Source organism: Mesoplodon mirus (assembly GCF_964341445.2).
Source record: "Mesoplodon mirus genome assembly, chromosome: 2".
Taxonomy (NCBI): Eukaryota; Metazoa; Chordata; class Mammalia; order Artiodactyla; family Ziphiidae; genus Mesoplodon; species Mesoplodon mirus.
In genome coordinates, this window is record NC_138977.1 from 56,744,305 (window position 1) to 56,772,001 (window position 27,697).

Genomic DNA, 27,697 nt, shown 5'->3' on the forward strand with positions numbered 1-27,697 from the left:
GATCCCACATGACTTGGGGCCAAAAAACCAAAACATAAAACAGAAGCAATATTGTAACAAATTCAATACTTTAAAAACGGACCCCATCAAAAAAAAATCTTAAAAAAAAGAAGTAACTTCAATTTGCCTAAAATGATGTTTGTTCCCTTAAAGGTTATTTACATCTCCAGGTAGGTACATAGTGCTTTAAGGCCCTAAGCCCCTGGAGTAAAAACCACTTGGGTTTAAATCCTAGCTTCTGCCACTAGGTGTGTGACCTTGGGCAACTTTTTACATTTCTCTAGAACTCAGGCATACCATCTGTAAAATGGGGATAATTATTATTATTTTTCAGGGTTATAAAGAGTCAGTGAATTGAGCACAGCACCTAGCTCAAGCAAGCTCTCAATAATTGTGAGCTATCGTTATTACATTATCTAGTTTCGTTTTTCTATCTCTTGTAAATGATGACATTGTCCCTTCCCCCTTTCTCTAAGGGTTATTTTGAGGGAGTGGTCTCAAGAAAGACAGTAGGGCATTATGACCCAGACAATTCTTACTGTCGCACACTTGTCTTACGCAGGTTTGAGGATGAATTAAAGCCACGAAATGGAAGTTTCCATTATATGACGGTAACTGGCCTCCTGTCTCCACCCTACACACTGCAAACCTCATGAAGGAAAAATTATTCAAGCTTCTCCACTGCTAATACTCCTTGCGCCCCCTCATCCCACTCTCGACGGGCTTCCTAGTGCCTGTAGTACAAAGTAAAAAGTCTTTGGATACTGAAGGTGTACAACTTAGGTTCGTCCACATTTGCAACCTTCGGGAACATCCGTGTACTCGAACTCATTTCCTTCTCTCCCTCGCATTTGACATACGTTCCTTCGTTTGCAGTTTAACTTGCATTGATCTAGGTACCAGGACTGCCCTCCACTCTTCTTACAGAAATTAGGCTTGCTTATTTTTTGGGGTTTGTTTTCGTTTTTCCCTAAAAGCTGTCACTAGGAACCTCGGTGGTATGCGAGCCAGCACAACCAAAAATTACTTATTAGGCGTCACTTGTTCGCGCAGTTTTCAAGAATGCAAACCACTATTCAGAAAACAACCCGAAATCGGGTGCCGCAAGCGGCTGATGGGTCACTGAGATTACAAAATGGGAGACATTAAAAGAGAGAGAATGCGAAAGCGAGTAGAGGAAACGAGGAGTGATCTGCAGGGAAACTTCAATCATGAACATCCTCCTCCTCGCCCCCAACGAGGCCCACGTTGGGGCGGCTGGCCCAGCAGTGCCAAAGCCGGGGGAAGGAGCCCCAGCCCGAGAACCCAAATCAGGGCCTGGTGGACACTTGTATCTTCCCGGCTGAGAAGCCCTATTTTTACCGCATAATACAAACATGGTGGACAAGAAAAGCCCTCCCCGCGCTTGGCGGCCGAACCACGTGGCTCCCTTTCCACGCAGGTGACGCTGAGGTAAGGGCGGGGCCTTTACCGAACTTGTTCTTGGTGCGGCAGAGCAGCAGAGAACTTTTCCACACCCCGACGTCACGGTTCCTGCAACATAGGACCACTATTGCCTCTTCACATCCTCCCCGAGAGAGCAGAAAGGTGATCTCTGAGGATCTGACAGTTTTATGGGAAGCAAAAAAGTGGAGTTCGCAACCTCTTTAACTGGACTAGCTCCGGGCTCTTCTCCACCTCTCCCCCCAACAACCGGGCTTCTCACCAACGCGCAAGCGCACTTCCTGCCGTCCGCGCCAAGGCTGGGCCGACTCTCTTGTCTCGCGTGAGTGGGGCCGGCCGGTCTTCCTTGCTCTCGCTCCACCCCCTCCTCCTCGCTCGCTCTCTCCCATCCCCCCAAGCCAGTCGCTCTGCTGCGCAGCTCCCTTAGCGGTTGCCGCCGCCGGAGACGGTTGGAAGAACCGTGTGGGAGCGCTGCACTAGGCGGGCGACTTCTCCCTGCTCACAACCGGACCCCCCGAGCACCGGAGTCGGTGCTACTGTCGCCCGACAGGGTATCTGAAGTAAAAGGGGGTAGGTTGGGCTGGTGGTTTCGAGAGCGGAGTCGGGAGAAGGACGAAAGAGCGACTGGGAGGGGGTGGGGCTGCGGGGGGGGAAGTGTGGAGGTCGCCGCTCGGAGGCGGCCAGGCTGCGCCTCCCAGGCGATCTCCCACTTCAAGGAGGGCGGCCTGCCGGGGGGAGGATTTACTCAGGTGGAATTCAGTGAACGAAACCGAGCCCCGAAGTGGGGGTCATCCAGCACTTCCCCTCCTTTCCCTGCTGGTTTGGCCTCCGCCATTTTGGGTACGGCGGCGCGGCCACCTCAGCTTCCCGCCCTTCTCCTCTCTTTCTGTTTTTTGTCCCTCAGCTTCCGAAAACTGATTTAGAAGTCCGGGGGGTGGTTAAAGGTCCGTGGAAGGGATGAGGGTGGGGAAGGAAGCGAGCACGGAAAGGCTGGGCACTTGGGTGGCGGGAGGATCTGGGCCGTCGGGCGCGCTCCCGATGGAAATGGCGCCAGATGGGCCTGGTCTCCCACCGCGGCCTCCCTTCCTCCGCAGTCTCGGCTGGGCTACCTGGGCCGGCGGGACTGCGAGTGACTTCTGACGCAGATTCCCAAGATGAGAGAGGCTGGAGCTGGGGGAGGAAAGCCAATGGCGACGAAGGCGCTCAACTCCCAAATCCAGGACAAAGGAGCCAGACGGCCTCCTTTGTAATTCCGCCGCCCGGTGGCGAAGGTTTTTAAGCCAGGCTTGGCTGCCGGGCGGGGAGGGGGGGAAGGGGCGTACTCTCCCTAGCTCTTTGGTCTCTAGGGCAGCTAGATAAACGAAAAGTCTCCGGGGCGGAATAAAGGACGCTTAGCTGGCCCTTATAGTCCAGATTTGGAACTTCGAAAAGAGTACGTACTCATTTTCCAAAGGGTTTTTTTTTCCACGCTTCTCTTAAACGTATCGAAATACTTTGTGGGTAATTGTTTTGTAAGCAGAAAAGCGGGTGACTTACCAGATAGGAATGTGAAACGAACTTATTTCAAATAGGTCGTCTAGATCCAGTGAACTGTGGAACTAGGCTTTTGGAACCTGTGGGTGGGGGTGGGATGGTTTAGCAATGGTTTTGTGTAGTTTGGTAAATATTGATTGGGTTAGAATTTAAGTAGGAGTTTTATTTTGAGGAAACGGTTGTTAAAACACAACCAGTGATGGCAAAACTGTGTGTATAGGAATTATTAAATCTCCAAGGGTTGTATTTTGTGCAGAGATTGTTTGGGCATTAAGGCTGTAGAAGTAAGATACTTCAAAATACAGTTAGAGTTTATTTTGGTAGCTAAGCATGTTTTCTATTTGGTGTAGGACTGTAGTAACGTTTTGACCAAGAAAATAAGCCTGCTCAACAGAAAGACAAACTGCAAGTTCAGTCATGTGATGCTGTGATGATTTTCGGTCCTTAGAACAGTCGGAGAACTGGTTCTGTAATTTTCACTGAAGACCGTACAAAAGGGACAGGCAGGCTGTCTATTTTTCCAGCTTTAAAAACAAAAAACTCTTCCTGTTGTTGAAGATGTTTTATGATTCTTGTGTACTTTGAAAAGACAGCCCAGAGTTGCCTATACTAGTTTCCTAGTATGTGATGTAACAGTTTCCCTGATTGGATTACTCTAGAAACCTTTTTTTTCTGCCCTCTTTTTCATCTCCATCATCATCTGGAAATCCATCTAATTGCTTTTATATTTTTCATAACTGTTCTTCTGGTGTTCTTGGCTGAACTGCAGTGGCTGGTAACATTGTTCTAGAGAAGAACTTGATCATTTTAGAGACCTCACCACCTTTAGGTACTAGAGGTGTCTCTAATTTTGTTTTTATTTAAAATTAATGATGGGACTTCCTGGCGGTCCAGTGGTTAAGACGCCGCGCTCCTAATGCAGGGGGCACGGGTTCCATCCCTAGTCGGGGAATTAAGATCCCACATGCCTCATGGTGCGGCCAAAAAAATAAAAAATTCAGTTAAGGAGCAAGTACAGTGAAAGGGAAGTGATGTAAAATTACCATGTTAAGCATTTCATCACCACATATTGACCAAATTTTGAAGTTCCTTCTCATTTTTTTTAGCAGCAGTGGACTACCATTTAAAAAGTTATTAATGCATCAAACCCTTACTGAATGTATTATACTTCGGAAAATAGTATATGCCTCTATGTTAAAAGGAATTTTATCTCTTGGCCTCTGTTAGATGCGTTTTCTTAACAGCTTTGGGATACAGTTCACATACCATAGACTTCACCCATTTAAAATCACACAACATGTGGTCTTTTGTGACTGGCTTTTTTCACTTGGCATAATGTTTAGGAAATTATATTTAAAATCTCATATAGAACTGACTAAAGTTATTTTAGTATTTCAACTGCTGGTATTTTAATTGGTGCTAACACTAGGAATTCTTTAAAAAGCATTGTGATCAGCTATGACACTTGCAAAGAAGGGTTGAGGTGGATTATCCTGAATAATTAGGAAATGCCATTTAGGTAGTTGCCGAGACAGCTTTATTAAGGTATTAGAACAGATTGTCTTTCTTTATGTGTTTAGAGTTCGTCTTGGTTTTGTTTTATAAATAGAATTCTAGGTTCAAATTTTGAGTTTTGAAGAGATTAGAGTATGGCTTTCTTTATTGTGTACTCTTCATACACATGGGATGGAGAGTCACCCTATAAAATAGTTTGTCTTCCGAATCTGCTTTACTTATCCTGATTTAAACTTGTGTTAACAGCTTGGTATTTTTTTATAGGCTATGTTTGTTGTTTTTATATAGGTCTCATTGATATAAGCTGATCCAAAAATCAGAACTAGTTTGCTTGCCAAGTATTTCTTGGAAAGTGCTAATAAGATTTATAGTAAAGATACGTCAGGTTTCTTTTTCTTTTTTTTTTTTTTTTCTTTTTGGTATTTGTTCCTGAAAACAGTACCTTTACATTGAAAAAAAAGGAATGTTCTAAATGAAATAAAGCCACCACATCTACGGTCTTTTCACAACAGATTAGATTGGCTTTGCAAAGTTCTTAAGTTTTTCATGAGGAAGTTAACATTTGAGGTTAGAGTCTCCCTATTTTTTCCCATTCTGTTCTTCAATTCCCCTTTGTAGAAAACAGTTTTTAGGTTGCTGCCTGTTTTTGTTAAGAAAATGATAAAGATCTCCAAAATGTCTCAACTTTTTTCTCAAAGCCCACTTTCAGGGTGACTCTAGAGCTATTTTTTTAATTGTCTAGCTAATCACATATCCTAGTAAACATTTCCAGAGACCCCTTTTTTTCCTCTCTCTTTGCTTTAGACAGTTCCTAAGGACACTTGAAAACTTAAGCCTTTGTTGACTTTGAAAGACTTGTAACAGTCCTTATTTCCTTTCAAAATTCAGGATGGTTTCCTATCCTTTAAGGTTCAGTTATTTTGTTTGTGGGTTATTTCATTAGTTTTACAGGGCCCCTTAAAATCCAATAACAATGGCCACCATTGAATGATTACCATGTTGCAGACCAAGCACGGATTCCTTAACAGTCCAGTGAGGTATAAGTACCACTGCTGCACTTCACAGTTAAATGCAGAGGTTAAGTAGTTTGCTTAAATTAAGTAGCCAGTGAGTGGCAGACTAGGGATTCAAACCCAGGGTTTCCTTTCTCTTAAAAGTTCTTCCCAGTTATTTGTGTGTATAATAATTAGTTGTAATGTCAGATAAAAATTTGTATTCCTATTTTGAACATCTGTGTCTAGAGTGGCACTTAGCGTTTAAAAAAAAACAGTGAAACAAGTACCAAATGTGATTCATGTGATTCGTATGCCAGAGGTATTTGCTTAATCACATTTGGATAATTTCTACATTAGCTTATTTTAAATGTGTGGATTCTAGGGGAAAATTTTTTACTCTTTTGAGATGCTACCCCTAACAGTTGCACTGATAATTAGATTGTGTGAAATTAAATATTAGTGAATACTGTTTATATGAAATATAATCCTCAAGCTTAAAGGAATCAAGTGAACAAATTGTTTTGTTTACAGGGGAGGAGGTGGTGAGGGAAAGGTTTGAAATATTCAGGTGAGTAGGATTCCTACAGCTGCATAGTGAAATTTATAAGATGTGGTAAGTTTCTGCAGCTGAAGGACTTCTGCATTAACCTCTTTAAAATGTTCGGGAATTTTAAAAGAAAGGATGATTGTCTCTTGGGAAGGGAATTTGGTGGATGGGTTCTTTGGGGGGGGAAGGAGGGTGTCTCGTACCATTTTTAATACTTTTTGAATGTGATTGCATTACTCTTTTAAAAGTTCTGTTTAAAGTAGTGAGTAAACTGGTTTTTAATATTACTATCTTCAAAAAACTGATTGAAAGCCATTCACTTTTGAGTGCCCTTTTATCTCAATTTTAAAACTCAGCCTAATTAACTCAGTAATTGTAAAACTTGCTTTTGGGGAGTGTTTAAATCAGGTTTAAACACAGATAGGAATTTTTCCCCCTTCGAAAACAATTTGGTGTGTTCAGAATTATAGTGCATCTATTAAGTTGAGACTTTTAGTACCATTTTTCCAACATCAAAGGAGAATACTCATTGTACTTGTGACTTAGGCTCTTACTGTGAATGAATGATGGTACTATGTACAACTTTTGGGTAACTAAGTTTTAAAGAATTTGCATAGCTATTCAAGTGAATAATAAAACCTGGAAATTTTGAGATGTGAGGAAGAGGCTAGAGTTGACATTAAGATGACAGGGTGAAGAAATAGAGTTTGAAGACTGATGGTGGAATTATGTAAGTTTTCTTAAAATTGGTTAATATATAATATTTGATACTTAGAAATTCAGTACTTTGGGAGGGGGGTCAGGTTTCACTGCCTTTTCCCAGTCTTTTTGCCTACCCCCAAATAGAAAGGTGTTGTACCGTTGTATCGTGACGCTGTCACTGAACCATAGTTAACATTTCCTGTTGTGCACCACTGAGAGGTGTTTCTTCAGTACCTCTGGCAAGAGTATATTTTGATTGACTGCTTTATGTGCTTGTTTATTTTTTATAGCATTTAAATCAAACGGTATTGAGATGGATTGGGTTATGAAACATAATGGTCCAAATGACGCTAGTGATGGGACAGTACGACTTCGTGGACTGCCATTTGGTTGCAGCAAAGAGGAAATAGTTCAGTTCTTTCAAGGTACCTCTAGTATTAGTCAAAGTTTAGTAGTATTTTAATTTTATATTTCTATTACTCAGTTTTTAGTTTGTAAAACCCATTTGTTTGGGGGACTTTTTGATTTGAGTATATCTGGGTTAATGTATTAAGTTACAAAATGTGCTCCAGTTAATATTCAATACAGAATGTGTAAAAATATATGAAACCTAACTAATAGGCAATAAACTTAATTGAGTAATTATATGTGATGAATCATGAAGTAGCATATGGAGCATAGTTAAGTTTGCTTTCTTTTTTTTTTTCCATGTAATATTAGGTGGGCTTTTAGAGTGTGTGTAATTTTAAAAGACATTGGTCGCAGAAAAATTTTTATGTAATCCAATAATATTTGAAAAAATCTTCCTTTTATATTATGGGGTGATGGGAAAACTAAGCTTTTTTGTTTTGTTTTGTTTAGACTTGTTTTAAATATTTGATTCAGATGGGAATGTTTCAGCCTTTAACACTGTTCCCCTTGATGGGGTTATTTGTCCTTGGGTTAAAGGGTTGGAAATCGTGCCAAATGGGATAACATTGACGATGGACTACCAGGGGAGAAGCACAGGGGAGGCCTTCGTGCAGTTTGCTTCAAAGGAGATAGCAGAAAATGCTCTGGGGAAACACAAGGAAAGAATAGGGCACAGGTGGGGATGGAGAGTTTGGGATGGTGTTAAATTTTTATTTTTGGGGGTTGTGGGTCACTATTGCTTAAATGGGGGGGTAACAGTAACATTTTTCTGGGGTAGTTTAAAAGAATTGATAATTATCTAAATTTAACTTGGAAACTACAGATTTGGGTGGGGAATTAATGCTATAATAGTTTGCTTAAATTAAAATTAGATTGTTTCCATTTTTGTAGGATGTTGATAAATGTTTTTGTATAATCACCTGTTTTCTCTAAACACCTATTACATACTAAAGGAAACAAGCTTAAAATTATATTTTGTGAATTGTTTTCAAATGATTTGTATGTAAAACTTAAATATTAATTATTTAAGTTTGTAGGTGTAAAAAATGTTAACTTTTGGTGTATTTAGGCAATTTAAATTGGGTTATATTTAGATGTAGAAAAACTTACTGCATTTTGCCCAATATTTTATTTACTCTAGTACGTTTATGCTGAAACCTGTACCTTAAACCGTTTTCAAATAGGTATATTGAGATCTTCAGAAGTAGCAGGAGTGAAATCAAAGGATTTTATGATCCACCAAGAAGATTGCTGGGCCAGCGACCGGGACCATATGATAGACCAATAGGAGGAAGAGGGGGTTATTATGGAGCTGGGCGTGGAAGTATGTATGACAGAATGCGACGAGGAGGTGATGGATATGATGGTGGTATGTGTATCTAATGAACAAAGGTTCTGTTGTCATTTTCTTAATGTTCCTGACACTTTGTCAAGAAATACAGAAATGGCAGTAATTCAGTACCTACTAGGTTTTAAAACCTGTTCATGAAAAGATGGATTCCCATGGCCAGCTATGGGACTTGATTGATGCACATATTGGCACCTGGTTTACTTACGCAAAAATTTTTAAAAGACTGTTACGTTTTGACATTTTCTGTTTGGCATCAGAGTGAAAATTAATTTTGATGTCTTAACTGTATCCTTTTCATATTTTTAATTTCCACCAAGTGTTAACTGATTTTTTCATATGCACTAAGTTGGAAGTTGCAAACTTTGTGGGAGGGCGGAGTTGCCAGACTGCTTGCCACAAAACATGCTTTTGTAAACTGGATTATAGAATTTGTCTCTTCAAAGCTTATTCATGTATTTCTCCTTAAATTACACAGGTTATGGAGGTTTTGATGACTATGGTGGCTATAATAATTATGGCTATGGAAATGATGGCTTTGATGACAGAATGAGAGATGGAAGAGGTAACATAAATATTAAAGACATAGTCATTTTTAGGTGAATTTCAGTATTTGCTTTACATGCACTTAGTGGTAATATAGGTGACTTGTATATAAAAGTCAACTCAGGCATATTTCAGTGCATTCATGCATAGGGCTTTATACAGATGTATACTTACAGGAAAATTCTCCATTTGATATTTAGAACAACTATAAGTATTAAGATTTCTTGGGATTGTCAAAAAAAGGGGGTGTAAATAGGAAAAGTGTGTATAGGGAAGAAATAATCTTTGGAAATTTTATTCGCTAGGTATGGGAGGACATGGCTATGGTGGAGCTGCTGATGCAAGCTCAGGTTTTCATGGTGGTCATTTTGTACATATGAGGGGATTACCTTTCCGTGCAACTGAAAATGACATCGCTAATGTGAGTAATTTTAGTAATTCATTAGTGACTTTATGCATAATCATAGTCTCTAAATTTTGAAAACTCTTTAATGTACTCATCTTTGTCTTTTTAGTTTTAATGTTAAAAATCCCTTTAATATGAAAATACTTAGGTCCTTACCTTCACTAGTTGATGAATATGTATGTGTCCGTTGTGTGCCAGCCTACATAGGATTCAAGCAAGTTAAAAGCTACATTTATAAAGTCCAGTTAATAATTTCGTGAAAGACTGACGAGCAGAGTGGTGATGACTGGAAGATTATTTCCTTGTTGTGTCAAGTTTTGAAAGTGTTGTAAATATGTGACAAGTCAGTAAGTTTTAGTGGTGTGGTTTGGCTTTCTAGGCTTATGTGGTGATCAGAAATTGAACTGAAAATAATGGTGGTAGATGCTGCTATTACTGATTTGAAACTGGTTTGTTTCAAATTGGTTAGAGAATCAGCAAATTTCAGCCCATGGGGCCAAGTCAGTCACTGAGTAGTTGTGATAGAGACCCAGTGGCCTACAAAGCTGAGGGTACTTATTTATCAACTAGCACTTAAAGAAAAATTTTGCTGTTGATCTTACTGGGAACCAATTGGACTAAGTTCCAGGTGCCTTTTGGGGTCACTTAAATCTGGTTAACTTGTGATTAGAACTAAATGATGTATGTTGGGAGCTCTGCATATACAGTGGGTAGGTTTATCAAACTCCATTGTTCTGAGTCATTTAACACCCAATTTCTCTGCATATGTCAGTGTCAGGTGACTTTTTTCAAACAGTTTTGAAATACCTTTCTTGGGAGTGGGCCAAGGGAGCTTATTCTTCTCCTTCTCAGTATAGTAAGGAAAATATGGCTTTTTCATTTGTTTAAGGTAAACTGTTCTCTAGCTTAGAAATGTTTTTTAAATTTAATACCCCCTGGCTTATTTTAAAAGACATCTCTTTGCATTTGTTTTAATATACTTAAAACCAAAGTGGTAATTGGCTTTCAGTAATCTAAATAGAAAAGTAAAATAAGTGTTTTCTTTAGTTCTTCTCACCACTAAATCCAATCCGAGTGCATATTGATATTGGAGCTGATGGCAGAGCAACAGGAGAAGCAGATGTAGAGTTTGTGACACATGAAGATGCAGTAGCTGCCATGTCTAAAGATAAGAATAACATGCGTAAGTGGTATAACTTTCTCATTTGTAATTCCTCAAATGTAAGAGGTTCTGGGATCTGTAGGTAACTCTTAGCAGTCTGGGGCCTGAAACCATGTGGCCTCTAATAAGTTAAGACTTCAGTGGCTTTCTAGGGGGCTTTCTATTGAAGTTTACTCAGACTCTTAATACTTGACAGATTATTAGAGTTTAAGTTACTAAAGAGGAAAAAAAAGTATGTTTTTTGTACTTGCCTGAGTTTCTATGCCGTTTGCAAATTGTTTCTTAACGTATTCATTGATAACTTGGGTAAGTTATTCCTGCATGTCATCAAATCTGGCCACATATCAGTCACTTGATACTTAATAAGTTGTTCCAGACCCTACCCTCAAGCTACCCTCAATATTCTAATTCAGTACTATGAATGGGCCTGGAATATATATATATATATATATATATATATATTTTTTTTTTTTTTTTTTTTTTTTTTTTGCAGTACTAGGGCCTCTCACTGTTGTGGCCTCTCCCGTTGCGGAGCACAGGCTCCGGATGCACAGGCCCAGCGGCCATGGCTCACGGTCCCAGCCGCTCCGCGGCATGTGGGATCCTCCCAGACCGGGTCACGAACCCGTGTCCCCTGCATCGGCAGGCGGACTCTCAACCACTGTGCCACCAGGGAAGCCCCTGGAATATATTTTTAAGACGTATACCAGCACGTTCTAAAATAATGAGTCAGCCCTTTTATAGATGAGGAAACTGAGGCGTCAAACACTTGTTACTTGTTCAAGCTTGAACAGTTTGAACAAAACTTAGATTTTAGTCCTATCTGGCCTTCACTTTGTCACTCCACTAGGAATTTGCAAGCATACTTTTTCAAGTTAATATTAGCGAGTCAACCTTTTCACACTTAGGATAAATTTGATCCATCATTCCTTTCTCCCATATTACTTTTTTTTCCCTAAAGAACATCGATACATTGAACTCTTCTTGAATTCAACTCCTGGAGGCGGCTCTGGAATGGGAGGTTCTGGAATGGGAGCCTATGGCAGAGATGGAATGGGTATGTAAAGTTTTTAAAATAAGCTGACTTAGACACTTAGCAATCAGTCTCAAACTTTTTTTCTTTTCTTTAAAGATAATCAGGGAGGCTATGGATCTGTTGGAAGAATGGGAATGGGGAACAATTACAGTGGAGGATATGGTACTCCTGATGGCCTGGGTGGTTATGGTAAGTGTCTGGTTACTCTGGTTCAGTTTGTGTTAGTCCCCTTATGTGGTGCAGAGTTAAAGTTCATTTATTGTTCTTTTTGTTTTTAAATATTTATTTACTTATTTGGTTGCACTGGGCCTTACTAGTTGCAGCAGGCGGGCTCCTTAGTTGTGGTTCACCAGCTCCTTAATTGCAGCATGTGAACTCTTAGTTGCAGCATGCATGTGGGATCTAGTTCCCTGACCCAGGATTGAACCTGGGCCCCCGCTATTGGGAGCACGGAGTCTTACTGTGCCACCAGTGAAGTCCCTTTTTTTGTTGTTTTGTTTTTTAATTGGAGTATAGTTGATTTACAATGTTGTATATGTTTTTTATATCTTCTAAACGGTTCTTAATGTCTTTTTTTCCCTAAGGCCGTGGTGGTGGAGGCAGTGGCGGTTACTATGGGCAAGGTGGCATGAGTGGAGGTGGATGGCGTGGGATGTACTGAAGCGTAACCACTGATATAAAAGTCCTGACAACAGCATCTGGTCTACTAGACTTTCTTACAGATTTAATTTCTTTTGTATTTTAAGAACTTTATAATGACTGAAGGAATGTGTTTTCAAACTATTATTTGGTAAAGCAACAGATTGTGATGGGAAAATCTGTTTTCTGTAGGTTTTATTTGTTGCATACTTTGACTTAAAAAAATAAATTTTTATATTCAAACCACTGATGTTGATACTTTTTATATACTAGCTACTCCTGAGGATGTGCTGCTTTCATAAGATTTGGGTTGATGTATTTTACTATTAGCTCTACAAGAAGTAGTTTAGTGTAATCTTAGAGGACAGTGGTTCACCTCTGCATAAACTACAAGTCTTAACAAGCAGACATCTAGAATAGAGCTTGGAAAATAATTAGTGTAACTCTTTAATAATTTCTCCTTGACAATACTGTAAATATAAAACCTTAAAGATGAGTTTAGGTGGCTTCAGGAGTAAATTCAGCTAATTCTATATTATTCTTTTTCAAAAGTCATTTATCAGGCATAGCTCTGAAATGTTAATGATCTAAGAGGAGGTATCTGGCTATATGAATATTCATAATTATGTTACCTGCAGATGGGAGTGTTGAAAGTTTAAATTCTAGCCCTAGATTTTAGAATAAATCCCCTCAGCACTTGACTGACATACCAAAAAAATGTTTCCCAAAAGTGATAGTTGTAAGTTCTCAAAATGTCTTAGACTAAGTTAAGGTTCTCAGTGACATGAGAATTCAGTGCAAGTACAAAGATATTTACCATGGAGTATAATTCTCACAGATGTATTCTTCAGTTTCCAGCCCAATAGTTAAAGCATATGGTTTTTTAATAACTGTATAGATGACTACTTTAAAAAAATGTAAGACACAAGTCCATGTCTTGAGAGTCTTGCGATTGGATTTTGCATCTGATATGTTTGGAGTTTTAGAGCCATTATGTTAAAAAATTATTAATGTAGCAAGGAAAAGGTGCTTTTTTACTTTTAATCCCTTTGATCAATATGGCTTTTTTCCAAATTGGCTAATGGATCAAAATGAAACCTGTCAATGTGAATTCAGTTATTGAACTTGTTACTTGTTTTTGCTAGAAATGTTATTAATAAATATTGTGGGAGATAAGAGTAATGGCGTCTGTCCTAGAATGCTTTGTGTCAGTTACTGATTATAAATCAAATTGGTAGAAGGTACTGTGTCTAATTGAAGATTAGACAGAGTGACTAAGGAATGATTTCTGCTTGTTAGAGAAGGCAGCTTGATAACATAAGTGGAGCCTATCAACTGGAGCAGTGATTCATCTTACTGCCTGTACTCCCTTAATGACCTATTTAAGTACTAGGCTCATACCACTTTTTAAAAAAAGATGACGTGCTTTTATTTCCCCAGGATTACCTATTAAAACGTACACCTTCTAAAGTGGGCTAATTTTTCAAATCTTTTATTTGTTATATAAAATTCACATTTTAAAACTGTGGATAGAAGAATTACAATCACAATTCCTTGGCACCATGATAGCATCACTGTGGTAGTACTCCTAGATGAGGGAATGGTATGTGAAGTTCACAAAGTACAAATTGACAGTTCTGTAACATAAAATCCAAAATTAGTAGAATGGTTTCTAGATAAAAGTCAAAACAAAATGGAGCAACTTGTATTACGGTCATAAAAGCCTGCCTACAAAAAGCCCATATCAATGGCGATGACATGAGTTTTGAGTGGCAAAGAATTTAAAGGGGGACTAAAAATCATGGTTTATTTGTTGAATGAAACCAGCCTTGGAATTTAAGAAAATCACATTTTAAATTTAAGCAGTTATAAAAAACAGTATTTGAAACTTTTCATTTTTGCTTATTCTCATTTTCAGCAATCATAAAAATGTTAATCCAATCTCATCAGTACAAAATAGTTCCAAGAATATAATTCATGTCTCAAATATTCCTATCAGAGCATTGACCACCTATAAATTGGTATGTCAGTTCTAACAACACCGAAAACTGGATTAGGGAGAAGATAAATCTGAAAGTAAAACAATGGTTTCATACTTTGGCAATTAAAAAAATTAAATAATTTTAAACTTCAATGGAAGAATGTACTCAGGAAACAATCCTATAGAATAAGCAACCATATCCTAGCGGGGAGGGAGGTAGCCATGATTCATTAATGCTCTTAGGAGTAATGTAGATACCTATGACATGTTTAAAAGGTTCTCAGACTTAAAGTGCGTGATTTAAATTAGGCTTAAAAGTAGAACCCCAAGTGGTGAGGCTGTTCAAATGGTTAATTATACAAGGGTAACTGGATTAAATTCTTGCTATGGCAGGGATTAGTGTTTATTGACCTTCATGCTTGAAATAGTTCAAGTATGAATTTAATGGCAGGGCTAAAACTACATCTTTACTCCAGGCCCTGGCTTGGAGGTGCTCAGTAAATGGTAAATATGTTATTCTGTATATATGCTGTAGTAGTAGACTGCTACAGTGTAGTGCTTCCTAAAAGTTACTGGAATGGAAACGTAATACAGAATTTTTTTACTCAAGACTGTCATATCAAAAGCAAAGTTTTATTGCATTTTAGATTTCTTCTTAAATGCTTAGGGGAGAATCAAGTCAGTAGCCTGTAATCCCTGCTATCCTACATTTTTTTCTGGGGAAGGGTTTATGTTTTGACTTGCAAAGGGGGTGTGAGTCCTCCCTAAGAAATGCATATGGAATTTTAACTTACTTTCAAAATAAGTTTTCAGGCAAAATAATACCTCTAACGCACTGTTATCTGAAAGTTATCAGCAAATGTCACAATGACTTTTTAGAGAAGGAAGGCCTTTTCTAATGCAAAATGGGCAGAGGAAGGCAGAGCAAATAAATATTGAAATCTTACCAAGGTAATGAAAAATGTGTTGAAATATAAATACTTCTAAAATGTGCATTTCCAATCTTTCAGAACTGTGAAGCTTTAAAGTGCATTAAGAAAATTACAGGCACCATCAAATATCAGTTTGACAATCTGGAGAATAAAACAATCTGAAGCCCTATTTTTAAGGTCTTTACAAAATAAGGCAAATGTGTTAGCTATGCTATCTGACCTCTCAATGGCATTAAGAAAAGAGTTACATGATTACTACATCAGGAATTAGGATAAAGTTACTGTAAAGCATGCCCTATCAAATTCTTTCTGAATTACAGTGGGGAGGAAATGTCAAATTATACAACTTATAATTCCCGTGAGTTGAATATGTGGAAAGTAAAACTGGTACCAATGCTGTCTGAAAGCTGCTTAAGAAGGACTGTCTGAATACGCTGTATACACGTTCATACATAACATTCATCGTAGGTACTTTTCATACATAAGAATTTAGTTCTGGAGTATTATGGCAAGTTAGATGAGCATCTTTGAATCAGTAACGCGTGACAGGAATCACAAACCCGTACTGGCTTTGGTGAAGAAGGCAAAGGCAGTTCGTTGTCAGAGCAAGCATTACAGAAAATTTCCCCACAGTTTCTACAATGGTGCTATTAAATGGAAAAATCAGAGAAAAAAATTTTGAGTAAAATTAGCCATATTTGCAACGTAACTTTTGGACTCACTTCCTATCTCCCTTACCTTTCTCTTAGAGAGTGAGAATTCCTTTTCACAAAGTTTACAATGTGTTGCTTCTTTGTCTTTCAACCAAACCAGTCCCTAGTAGGAGGAAAAATACAAATATTAATGCTCAAGTTGGTAACAAACTTACATGTGAAAATATTTTCAACCAAGAGCATTTTATAGGAATAGATACGTAGATTAGCCAAAAATGAGCCCTTTTCTTTGAGAGATATACTGAAATAGTTGTATATTTAACAAGTGTGGAATTTGCTTCAAAATAATCTGGGTGAGGAAGAAGGGATGTGGGTTGAATATAAATAAAGCAAGGTTGGCCATATATTGACAAACAGTGAAAGTGGGTCATGGTTCATTTTATTCTTCTCTTTACAACAGAATATTTGAACATTTCCATGACAAGTGTTTTTAACAAAAATCTATTATGGATAGTAATTCTCTTTAAGGAAAGAACCCTAGTAAACCTACATCGTTGGAAATGCCTCATAGATTAACTGTGTGGTTTCCTTTACTCAGAACTACCTGTTAGATCTGTGGGAAAGAACTACAAGACAGAGCTGCCAAGTAAACTATGAAAAACGTAACAGTCAAAACTTTTTATCTTAGGTATTGGCATATCCCAATGATCTGTACTGTTCTAGGGTGTGATGGCTAAGGAGTGAATATGATTTGAACCTAATACATTTTTAGAGGGTGTCAAATTCAGAACCAGGCAGATTGATCTCCTGACACTAAACATGGTCCTAAAGTAAATCGCTTGAGGAAATTGGATCCCAAAGATGACAGGCGGGGAATTTTGAAGTGTGTCCATATTTCACTGGAGATCAAAGAAGCCTAACTAAAAGAATTGTGGGCTGACTCACATGATAAATTCTTTTTGAAGGGGCTGTTTTATCTTGAAGATTATGAGTTTGGAGGAACTAAGGTGATTGACAGTGGAAAGAATCAGAACATGTGAAATTCCTTAAAAATTTATTGACTTAAATAACTCAGTCTGTGTTACACATAATTTAAAAAAAAAAACCCTTTACACACACAAAAAAAAGAACCCTAAAGAATATCCAGTCCAAAAACACTTAAGGATAAATTTTCATTATGTGAAATGCATGAATCTGGCATTATGTATATATACCTTATATACAGCAAATGCACAAAATTTGAAGAGATTTTGGAAATCAGATGATTGAGTTCGTTATTTTAGGTAAGACTTCACCTTAAATTCAGTTCTACACTGCTATTAATTTCCCTCACCTTCTGTAACTCACAAATTTAATAGTTACTATGTAAACTTTAGTGGCAAATATAAGTAGTGTTGAACAGGTGGAAGTTAACTTGATACCTAAAATTTCTAACTTGACCCATTCTTTGTTGTTGTTGTTGATTTAAATTGAAAACAATTATTGAAGAATATGGAGGGAAAATTTTGACCTATTCTTAACTACCCAAGCTCTTGGCTAGAAAAAGCATTTTTTTTCCCTATGAAAGCAACTTTGTTAGGTGGTGCCCATTTTATTTCAAGAAGACCTAAGTGAAAGAAGAGTCCTCTGCTTCTGATTAATCTCATCACATCCCCCTTTCAGAAACAGCCCAGGCTAAGCTACATTGCCACTGCTTCCAAAGAACCAAGTATATCTGATTACCACTTGGGAGATGGAACAAGTGCCACCTACAACAGTGTACCTCTAAGGCATAAGACCTTTACCAGCTAATGAGAGAAAAATCTTCCAAGCAGAAGAGCCCACAGACATATTTCTCAAAAGCCTGAGTTGTCTTGAAAGCCTTTTCTACCTGACAGAATTCTTTGAAGAAAGTGAGACGAGGACTAAGTATTCACAGATCAAGGTCACAAGGTTAATATCAGCTGTTTTTATTTCACAGTCTTAACCAGCAGCTATTATCTGATATAGCAGAGGTGAGACTAATGGTGTTGGGTTACTGCACTTCAGGCAGTCTAAGGCTCCTTAGAACACAGAATTGTAAGAAGTGAAGGTTTAAAAAAAAAAAAGGGAAAACCTAGACAGCTCATATCAGACACACCAGCAGAGTCATATGACTTGAATCGTGGAATTTTTTTTTAAAGCAAGATGGGGCCGTAAAGATAATTCAATCCAACTTGAAGAACACCATAAAAAGGAAAGTGATTTGCCAAATGTCCCAAAGCCACCTAGTGGAAGCAACTTTGCTTCCTGCCCAGCTATATTTGTAAGGGATGGAGAGCCTGATGTGAAGCAGATTTCCAAGCAGTATCATTTGGTTCAGAAGTAACCTTCTGACATCAGGGTTGAGCTTCCAACCTTATTTCCAGACTTATTTTAATTTTAATTTGACTGAACTTACCCTGCCCCTCTCCCAAAGAGAAAAGCTGTACACTGTAGGGTAAGCCTAGTGTATTAGCTGGAAGGGACCTCAGAGATCAGCACCTTCAAGCTTTCATTTTACAGATAAGAAAACTTGAGACCCAGACAGCTGAAGGAGCTTCCTCAATGAAACAAAGCTGTTTACAAGCAGAGCCAAAACTAGAAGGGAGGAAACTACTGCTCGGCAAACAAATGGCTATTTTTCTCTGCCCAGTTCCAGAATGTCAGCCACCCAGCTTAAATCCTCCAAACAGGAATATTAGAGGATCCTTCTCTAGAGAAAGTCAACTGCCCCAGAGAGAAGTCTTGTAGGTACTAACATTGAGAAAGGATACACATCAGTTTGGTAGTTAACAGATTTCTCTATGCTTGAGGCCTACCAGTCTATTACAACCCACCCCCATCCACCTAACCAACACACACAGGGCTTTCAAGACTTTTTTTGTGTCTTTTATTGAAATTGGGAGATTACCCAACATTTATTTGAGGAAAGATTGGGGCATGAGGTACTCCAACCAAAGAACGAACCCAAGAATGGAATTCAGAAGAAACAGAATGGCAGTAGCAAAAGAAAACTTTAAAGAAACTATAATGAATATCCTCAGAGATGAAATAACAGGATGTTATTTATTTTATTTTTTTTTTGCGGTACGCAGGCCTCTCACTGTTGTGGCCTCTCCCATTGCAGAGCACAGGCTCCGGACGCGCAGGCTCAGCAGCCATGGCTCACGGGCCCAGCCGCTCCGCGGCATGTGGGATCCTCCTGGACCGGGGCACGAACCCGCGTCCCCTGCATCGGCAGGCGGACTCTCAACCACTGCGCCACCAGGGAAGCCCAGGATGCTATTTTAAAAAGGAAAAATGAGTGAATAAAAGCCTGCTGAGGGACTTCCCTGGTGGCACAGTTGCAGAAAGCTCTGCAACAAGACAAGCCACCGCAATAAGCCTGCGCACCACAACTAAGAGTAGCCCCTGCTCACCACAACTAGAGAAAGCCCGCACACAGCAACAAAGACCCAACAGAGCCAAAAATAAATAAATTAATTTTAAAAAGAGCCTGCTGAATATTAAAAATATGGTAGCAGAAATAAAAAAGTCTCACAGAAGGCTGAACCTGAATCCAACCAAGCCTTTAGATTTAATTTCCAGTTTACAGGCTTAAATAAGGGGATAGAGTAACAAATTTAAGACTACTATGAACAAGCAATCAGATAAAATCTGAAATGTGAGAAACTGTAGGACAGCTGTTCCAGACCCATCAACTGGACAATAGCAAGGACCAAAAAAAAAAAAAGACAAAGTCACATATAAATCCATTTTCATACATATAAAAACAGGGAAATCTGGATAATATTTTGTTAAAGCTAGACATGAATGATAAAACTATAAGAAAAACAACATAATGATTAACAAAAAATAGAGGACTGTTACTATAGGGAGGGGAATGCAATCAGGGAGCACACATGTTCTATTATAAGCTAAAACAGAGTATGCCAGTGTTTTTAAGTTATACTATGTGTGTCCTCTTTTGCATATATGATATATATTTAACAGTGAAAAAATTTTTACAGAGTTTTAAAAAACGACAGTTGGGCAGACATCCCTACATATCTCCTAAAAAAAGTGTGAAAGCAGAATAAAGGCATACAGATTCATAAAATCTTTATCTTCATTCACCATTTCCTAGGAGGCTACTAAAGGAAGCATTGCCCAGTGGGGATTCCCTGGCAGTCCAGTGGTTAGGACTCCACACTGTCACTGCAGAGGGCCAGGGTTCAATCCCTGGTCGGGGAACTAAAATCCCACAAGCCGTGTGACATGGCCAAAAAAAAAACCAAAAACAGTTGAAAGAACGAATGGAAGCAAAGGGAAATACCAAGACAAGAGTGACCAGACCAGGGACTTCCTTGGTGGTGCAGTGGTTAAGAATCTGTCTGCCAATTCAGGGGACACAGGTTCAATCCCTGGTCCGGGAAGATCCCACATGCTGCAGAACAACTAAGCCCGTGCGCCACAACTACTGAAGCCTGCACGCCTAGAGCCCGTGCTCCACAACAAGAGAAGCCACTGCAAAAAGAAGCCCGCACACCGCAACAAAGAGTAGCCCCCACTAGCCTCAACTAGAGAAAGCCCATGCGCAGCAACGAAGACCCAACGCAGCCAAAAATAAATAAAATAAATAAATTTATTAAAAAAAAAAAAAAGAAAAGAAAAAGAGTGACCAGACCAGACAGGAGCAGGAAAGCAGAGACTCCAGGAGGGATGACTCCGATGGAAAAAGAAAACTAACCAGTTACCCGATTCATTTTACCATGTGAAAACCTTTTATCAAGAAGCACTTTACAGAATTGTTTGAAAGTATAAGAAAACTCTGATGCTCAAATACAACAAAACTTAAAGGGGCGGGTAGGGGAGAGTAAATATTAACTCCAGAGAAAATAAAAAGTAGTTCAAGAAAGAAAATATAATTGCAATATACTACCTGGTCCAGCAAGGAACAATATTTAAATAGTCATAATAAAGAATACACAGTAAATAAATGTCACAAAAACTTTTATTTAATTATACTGGGAGGGCAGTGAAGAGAAGACAGACCAGGGTGAGACTGAGCAAAATTCCTCATCCACCATGCTAATGAGGCAATAGATAGGTCTAAATAGTACTTAAGAAAAAGGGGAATAAATACCAGAAGAAGCAACTAAAGGAATTAAAAGTAGCCTCCTTCTGGTGGCAGGAGCTGGGGTGGATAAGGCACAAGAGGGTGAAAACAAGAGACTGCTTCCATTTTTTTTTTTTAAGTCTTCCTAGTACAATTTGACTTTTTAAATTACTTTCACGTAACACTTTGATAAACCAAATGGGTAGCTTGTGTAGTAGGAAGCCATCTGTCACTGAAGTACTCACACAGGGACTGTATTTTCTCCTGTGTTGTAAAGAGATTCTTGCATCCAGATACATTCAGAACCATATACTAACAAATTGTACCAAATCACTTTCACATACATTAACTTACTCAATATTCAAAGCAACCCTATGCAAAATCATAAGCCAATTTCAGAAGAGAAAACTGAGACTCCAAGGGGATATTTGACTTGATGAAGGTCAAAAACTAGTAAGTAATAGACTAGCACAGGAATCTAAGGATTATCAAATTCAAAGGCAATTTCACTCTATCATGCCACACTTTGTAGGAAAGTGGACAAAATTATTTCCAAGGTCATTTCCAACATGAGGAATTTTAATAATGTGTTCTAGAGCTATAGGGAAGAGATGGACCCCATCATACAAGCTCCCCATTCACTGCTTCTGCTTCTATATATCCCAGGATTCAATAATAGTACACAGGGCCTTACCTTTACTGGAGACTCACATATATCCATACCTTCCTACTTGAGGAAAATACTTACACTCACCTGCAATGCTTTGTTGGCTTCTTTTATATCTTCTATTTTAAGTTTTGATCTAAAAAGATTATAAATAGGTCCAAATTTCAGTACACATTTTAAAATATAGACCATCTAGTAATTCATTAGAAAGGTATTGAATTTTCATAGAATATAAAATTGTATATACTATATTATTCTAATGACCTTCTTTGGCTAGTGGGATTATATTTAATATTTTCCGATATTTCCAAAATGTCCTAAAGCAGAAATAGTTTTCAGATTTAAAATTTGCTTTTTTAAAGTAACAATATTGGGCTTCCCTGGTGGCTCAGTGGTTAAAAATCAGCCTGCCAATGCAGGGGACGTGGGTTCGAGCCCTGGTTTGGGAAGATCCCACATGCCGCGGAGCAACTAAGCCACAACTACTGAAGCTCACACGTCTAGAGCCCGTGCTCTGCAACAAGAGAAGCCACCGCAATGAGAAGCCCAGGCACTGCAACAAAGAGTAGCCCCCGCTTGACGCAACTAGAGAAAGCCTGTGTGAAGTAATGAAGACCCAACGCAGCCAAAAATAAATAAATAAATTTATAAATTAAAAAAAAAAAAGAAAGCATATTGGTGTTTTCATGCGGTTATGACTACTAATGACAGCTATCATTTACTGTAGGCTTATGATGTACCAGACACTATGCTATAAACTTTGCATGCATAATGTCATTTAGTCTTCAAAAACACTTACAAAGATGAAAAAAGTGAGGCCTGCTGAAGTTTAGGTGGTAACTGGGGAAGCCACAATTCATACCCTGGTCCTCTAAGACCCCAAAGCTGACAGGTTAACCATTATGAACACTATTTCTCTAGCAGATGCAAAAGAGTGGTAAGTGAGAGTGGAAATATTAAGGAAGATATAATTGCGATAGTTTTTCACCTTTTGAAAATACATATTAACATACAGACTATAAATAACAATATTTAATTATCTGTGATCCCACTACCCAGAGATGATAATCTCTAAATATCAATGAGGATGTGTATTTCAAATGGAAAAATTATTTACACAGTTTCCCACATGACTTAACAACATATCCTGATAGGCTTAGAACTACTGACTTGTTATTAACTATCTGCCACATCATTATATTAAATGGTTACATGGTATACCATGAAAAAGAATATGAAGTATGTAGTTTATATAATTATCCAGTGCTGAACTTTCAACTTGTTTCAAGTTTTTTGCCACAAAACTGTTCATTAAAGTTGAAATGACCAAAACATTTGTATTATTTTTCTTAGGATAACAACTCAGAAATAAAATTACTGGATCAAAAGGTACATAAAATACTAAAGTCTCTGCTACTGAAGCAGAACATTAGGAAACTTGCGTTGTCCTACAAATGCTCTTTGTTCCAAGACATAAAAACAAAGTGTTACTACCAAACGTAAGGTAGATAGCTAGTGGGAAGCAGCCGCATAGCACAGGGAGATCAGCTCGGTGCTTTGTGACCGCTTGGAGGGGTGGGAGGGAGATGCAAAAGGGAGGGGATATGGGAACATATGTATATGTATAACTGATTAAATTTGTTATAAAGCAGAAAAAAAAATCAAACAAACAAACTCATAGAAAAACAGATCAGATTTGTGGTTACTGGAGGTGGGGGTTAGGGGAAGGGGGATTGGATGAAGGTGGTCAAAATGTACAAATTTCCAGTTATAAGATAAATAAGTATTAGAGATGTAAAATACAACAGGATAAATATAATTAACGCTGCTGTATGTTACATATGAAAGTTAAGAGAGTAAATCCTAAGAGTTCTCATCACAAGGAAGAAAATTTTTTTTCTATTTCTTTTATTTTGTATTTATATGAGGTGATGGATGGTCACTAAATTTACTGTGGTAATCATTTCATGGTGTATGTAACTCAAATCATTATAATGTACACCTTAAACTTATACAGTGCTGTATGTCAATTATACCTTAATAAAACTGGAAGGAAAAAAATCCAAAAAAAAAAAAAAACCAAAGTGTTAGTCTTTTATCTGGCGCATAATGACTCTTATAGTGGGAATAATCAATGTAAAATTACACAGTATAAAAATATTAACAGAGTAATCAAATTTTCTTGGCTGAATTCACATGTACAAAATGTATCCAAGGAAAATTGATGCTGGTGGGAATTTTGGCCAAAACAGTAACTACTATATAGAAAAACTGAGTATGGAATAAAAGAGCTTACTTAATGGCATTCACTACAGAAATACTTTCTATATGAAAATTTACTGGTATTGATATATTTCTGGTTAAAATGCCTCTATTCATAAATATGGACTCTAAAAAGCTTGCCCCCTTCTGATAAGAATTGCCAAAGTACCTAAAGAAAAAGAGTATCAGTTACAGTTCCAATAAACACAATGTACAAGAACACCTTTTCCTTGTCCTAGACAAGGAACAGATGTCTATATTATTCATTTTAATTAAATTCTATTTAGAAATATGTATTTGTTTGTGAAAATATTTCCACAGCATAAAAACAGCATAGAGAAGGGTCAAAATAAAACATGAGAATGTAATAAATGTGATACAATTATGACACTATAGGAAAACATCCATAAATTATACAAAGCCTCTGATAATCCTGAAACCCCTCCTTTGAGGAAAAAAAATCTGTAAGTTTCTTTATATGGAAAGAATAGCATTTACAGAATACTACATTTGGAAGAGTCCTGGTAATTTCTTTTTTAAACTAAAAGTTTTTCTCCTTGGAATTTAAGCCTCAATGAGGATAAGGGAAAAGCTGGTTTTCCTCCTTCAGGTATTCTAAACTGTCAGTCATTATGACACAGATTAGTCTAGATTTTCTTACTTGAATATTTCATCCTAATATTTCATATATTCCATGTTTTCTTCAAATATGAATAGTTCAAGTTTATTTCATTTCTTTAATCCTCAAATTAGACAGTCTATCTACTACAATTATAACTTATTCAGAATAATAATTAACATTTAAAGCCTTTTAAGGGACTTCCCTGGTGGCGTAGTGGTTAAGAATCCGCCTGCCAATTCTTGGGACACGGGTTCAAGCCCTGGTCCAGGAAGATCCCACATGCCACGGAGCAACTAAGCCCGTGAGCCACAACTACTGAGCCTGCGCTCTAGAGCCTGCGAGCCGCAACTACTGAAGCCCACGTGCCACAACTACTGAAGCCGGCACACCTAGAGTCCGTGCTCTGCAACAACAGAAGCCACTGCAATGAGAAGCCCATGCACGGCAATGAAGAGTAGACCCCGCTCGACGCAACTAGAGAAAGCCCGTGCAGAGCAACGAAGACCCAACAGAACCAAAACAAAAAGTGCTCTTATAAAAAACTAAAATAAAAAAATAAAGCCTTTTAAAATCTACCAAAATTTCTCTTTATAAGAATCCTTCAATAAGAAACCAATTAAGAGTAAATATTTCATTATTAAAAGTATTTTTCTAGGGGCTTCCCTGGTGGCGCAGTGGTTGAGAGTCCGCCTGCCGATGCAGGGGACATGGGTTTGTGCCCCGGTCCCGGAAGATCCCACATGCCACGGAGCGGCTGGGTCCGTGAGCCATGGCTGCTGAGCCTGCGTATCCGGAGCCTGTGCTCCGCAACGGGAAGAGGCCACAGCAGTGAGAGGCCCACGTACAGCAAAAAAAGAAAAAAAAAGTATTTTTCTAATTAAAAGTAATCATTTACATTTAAAATTGCTGGTTCAGAAAGTAGGCATGGGAAAGTAACTTTCAGATCCATCCTGCTCATCTTACAGACACGAAAACTGATATTCTGCTTGTGATGAGGAAAGGCACTGGGCTAGGTGCCTTCCCATACTTATTCTGTTAATCAGAAAAAGAGCCCTATACGGATTTTATAACTCTCCATTTTACAAATGGAGAAATGGGCCTAAAGCTGTTAAATAAACAGCCCTAAGTCACATAGCTGATAAACCGTAGGAGGGATACTTTTTCCTGTGAGTGATATTAATGAATACTAATTTTTGAATTTAGTCATAGATTTTTAAAAAATATTTGTTTTATTTATTCATTTTATTTATTTGGTTGTGCCAGGTCTTGGTGGCAGCATGTGTGCTCTTTAGTCGCGGCCAGCTGGCTCCTTAGTTGTGGCATGTGAAATCTCAGTTGTGGCATGCAGGTGGGATCTAGTTCCCTGACCAGGGATCAAACCCGAGCTCCCTGCATTGGGAGTGCCGAGTCTTAACCACTGCACCACCAGTGAAGTTCCTAGTCATTGCTTAAAATGCAGATCTTGAATGGTAAGCTTGAAAACTATTTTCTGAAATATTAATTTTCCCTTTTTTTTTTTTTTTTTTTTTGCGTTACGCGGGCCTCTCACTGTTGTGGCCTCTCCCGTTGTGGAGCACAGGCTCCGGACGCGCAGGCTCAGCGGCCATGGCTCACGGGCCCAGCCGCTCCGCAGCATGTGGGATCTTCCCAGACCAGAGCACGAACCCGTGTCCCCTGCATCGGCAGGCGGACTCCCAACCACTGTGCCACCAGGGAGGCCCTAATTTTCCCTTTTAACAAAATTAAATGTTTCATAGTATTCTGTATGACCTTCCCCCTCCCAACCCCATTTTATTAAAAAAAAATTTTTTTTTTTACTGCACCGTGTGGCACGCAGGATCTTATTTCCCTGACCAGGGATGGAACCCGTGCCCACAGCAGTGGAAACGTGGCGTCCTAACCACTGGACCACCAGGAAGTTCCCCCAACCCCATTTAAAATAACACCCAAGTGGTCTACATAAAGCCAATTCTGGTAAATTAGGAGCAAAGGTTAAAGTACTGGTCCCAACTCTGTCCCTCATCATCAACAAATTTTTCTTTTTTCTTTTTGTCTGAAGGTGACTCACAGCAATGGCTAAATTAGTCATGCTGCTAATTTACCTCCAAAGGTTTATTTAGCACCTCAGAAATATCTTTTCTCTTGACATAAAGAAAAAAGACAATGGAATGCGCACACAACAGATTTTTAAAGAGATCATCAGGGACTTCCCTGGGAGTGGCCCAGTGGTTAAGACTCTGCGCTTCCACTTCAGGGGGGTGCGGGTTCGATCCCTGGTCAGGGAACTAAGATCCCACATGTGGCCGTGTGGCAAAAAAATTAAAGAGATAACATCATTCTGTGTATTAGGGAAGAATTTGTTTTTACTTAATTTCAACCTGAAAACAGTCATAGGAGTAGGAGGATAAAGAGGAAGGCCAAAAGTGTTTCAGCAGATAAACAGGTACAAATACTCTTAGGGGCCAATGGTCCCTTCTCCAGCCCTGATTAAATTCTTATCACAACAGAAGAGAACCAGAGTTGAGGAAGGATAAAATATGTTCTGACTCAAAAGTGGCCCTAACCATGTCTTAGAGACTATGGTTTCAGAAACAGTAAAGGAAAGCTAATAAATCTGAAACATAAAAGTTCAAACATCAGCAAGGAAAAAACATACATATCAAAATTGAAACTAGGGCTTCCGTGATGGCACAATGGTTAAGAATCTGCCTGCCAATGAAGGGGACACGGGTTCAAGCCCTGGTCCGAGAAGATCCCACATGCCGTGGAGCAACTAAGCCCATGTGCCACAACTACTGAGCCTGCGCTCTAGAGCCCACAAACCACAACTACTGAAGCCCGCGCACCTAGAGCCTGTGCTCTGCAACAAGAGAAGCCACCGCAATGAGAAGCCCGCACACCACAATGACAAGTAGCCCCCGCTCGCTGCAATTAGAGAAAGCCCACATGCAGCAACGAAGACCCAATGCAGCCAAAAAATATGTTAATTAATTAAAAAACATATATATATATATATATAAAATGAAACTACAGCCATAAAAAGAAATGAAATTGAGCTATTTGTAATGAGGTGGATAGACCTAGAGTCTGTCATACAGAGTGAAGTAAGTCAGAAAGAGAAAGACAAATACTGTATGCTAACACATATATATGGAATTTAAGAAAAAAAAATGTCATGAAGAACATAGGGGTAAGACAG

The 27,697-nt window shown here is 38.7% G+C and overlaps 3 protein-coding genes across 10 annotated transcripts in view; 1 reads left to right on the forward strand and 2 right to left on the reverse strand.

The window, feature by feature from the left end:
• Window positions 1-7,018, reverse strand: part of PBLD (phenazine biosynthesis like protein domain containing) — a 42,849-nt gene extending 35,831 nt beyond the window's left edge. The window contains exon 1 of one of the 5 annotated variants that reach the window (XM_082611451.1): window positions 2,553-7,018. The gene's annotated coding sequence lies outside the window, so the exon portion shown is untranslated. Of the gene's footprint in view, window positions 1-776; window positions 1,379-1,471; window positions 1,574-1,642; window positions 1,740-2,552 lie in introns of those variants that run through there. The other 4 variants (XM_082611452.1, XM_082611453.1, XM_082611450.1 and 1 more) reach the window with 4 other exon arrangements.
• On the forward strand, window positions 1,686-12,526 carry HNRNPH3 (heterogeneous nuclear ribonucleoprotein H3). Of its 4 annotated transcripts, none has more exons than XM_082611446.1 (10): window positions 1,686-1,765; window positions 7,026-7,160; window positions 7,684-7,822; window positions 8,331-8,515; window positions 8,973-9,059; window positions 9,346-9,461; window positions 10,494-10,629; window positions 11,570-11,665; window positions 11,741-11,833; window positions 12,229-12,526. In XM_082611446.1, the coding sequence occupies exons 2-10, from the start codon at window positions 7,049-7,051 to the stop codon at window positions 12,303-12,305; spliced, it is 1,041 nt and encodes a 346-aa protein (XP_082467572.1). In that variant the 5' UTR covers window positions 1,686-1,765; window positions 7,026-7,048; the 3' UTR covers window positions 12,306-12,526. The 4 variants fall into 4 exon arrangements, with proteins under 4 accessions (XP_082467572.1, XP_082467574.1, XP_082467573.1 ...); XM_082611448.1 differs by lacking the exon at window positions 1,686-1,765 and adding an exon at window positions 1,818-2,013; XM_082611447.1 differs by lacking the exon at window positions 1,686-1,765 and adding an exon at window positions 1,883-2,013 and having other exon boundaries at window positions 8,331-8,470.
• A 1,233-nt stretch (window positions 12,527-13,759) lies between these two features.
• Window positions 13,760-27,697, reverse strand: part of RUFY2 (RUN and FYVE domain containing 2) — a 51,050-nt gene continuing 37,112 nt past the window's right edge. The window contains 3 exon segments of the mRNA XM_082603071.1: window positions 13,760-15,843; window positions 15,935-16,012; window positions 21,702-21,750. Of these exon segments, the coding sequence (XP_082459197.1) occupies window positions 15,700-15,843; window positions 15,935-16,012; window positions 21,702-21,750 (271 nt within the window). The 3' untranslated portion in view covers window positions 13,760-15,699.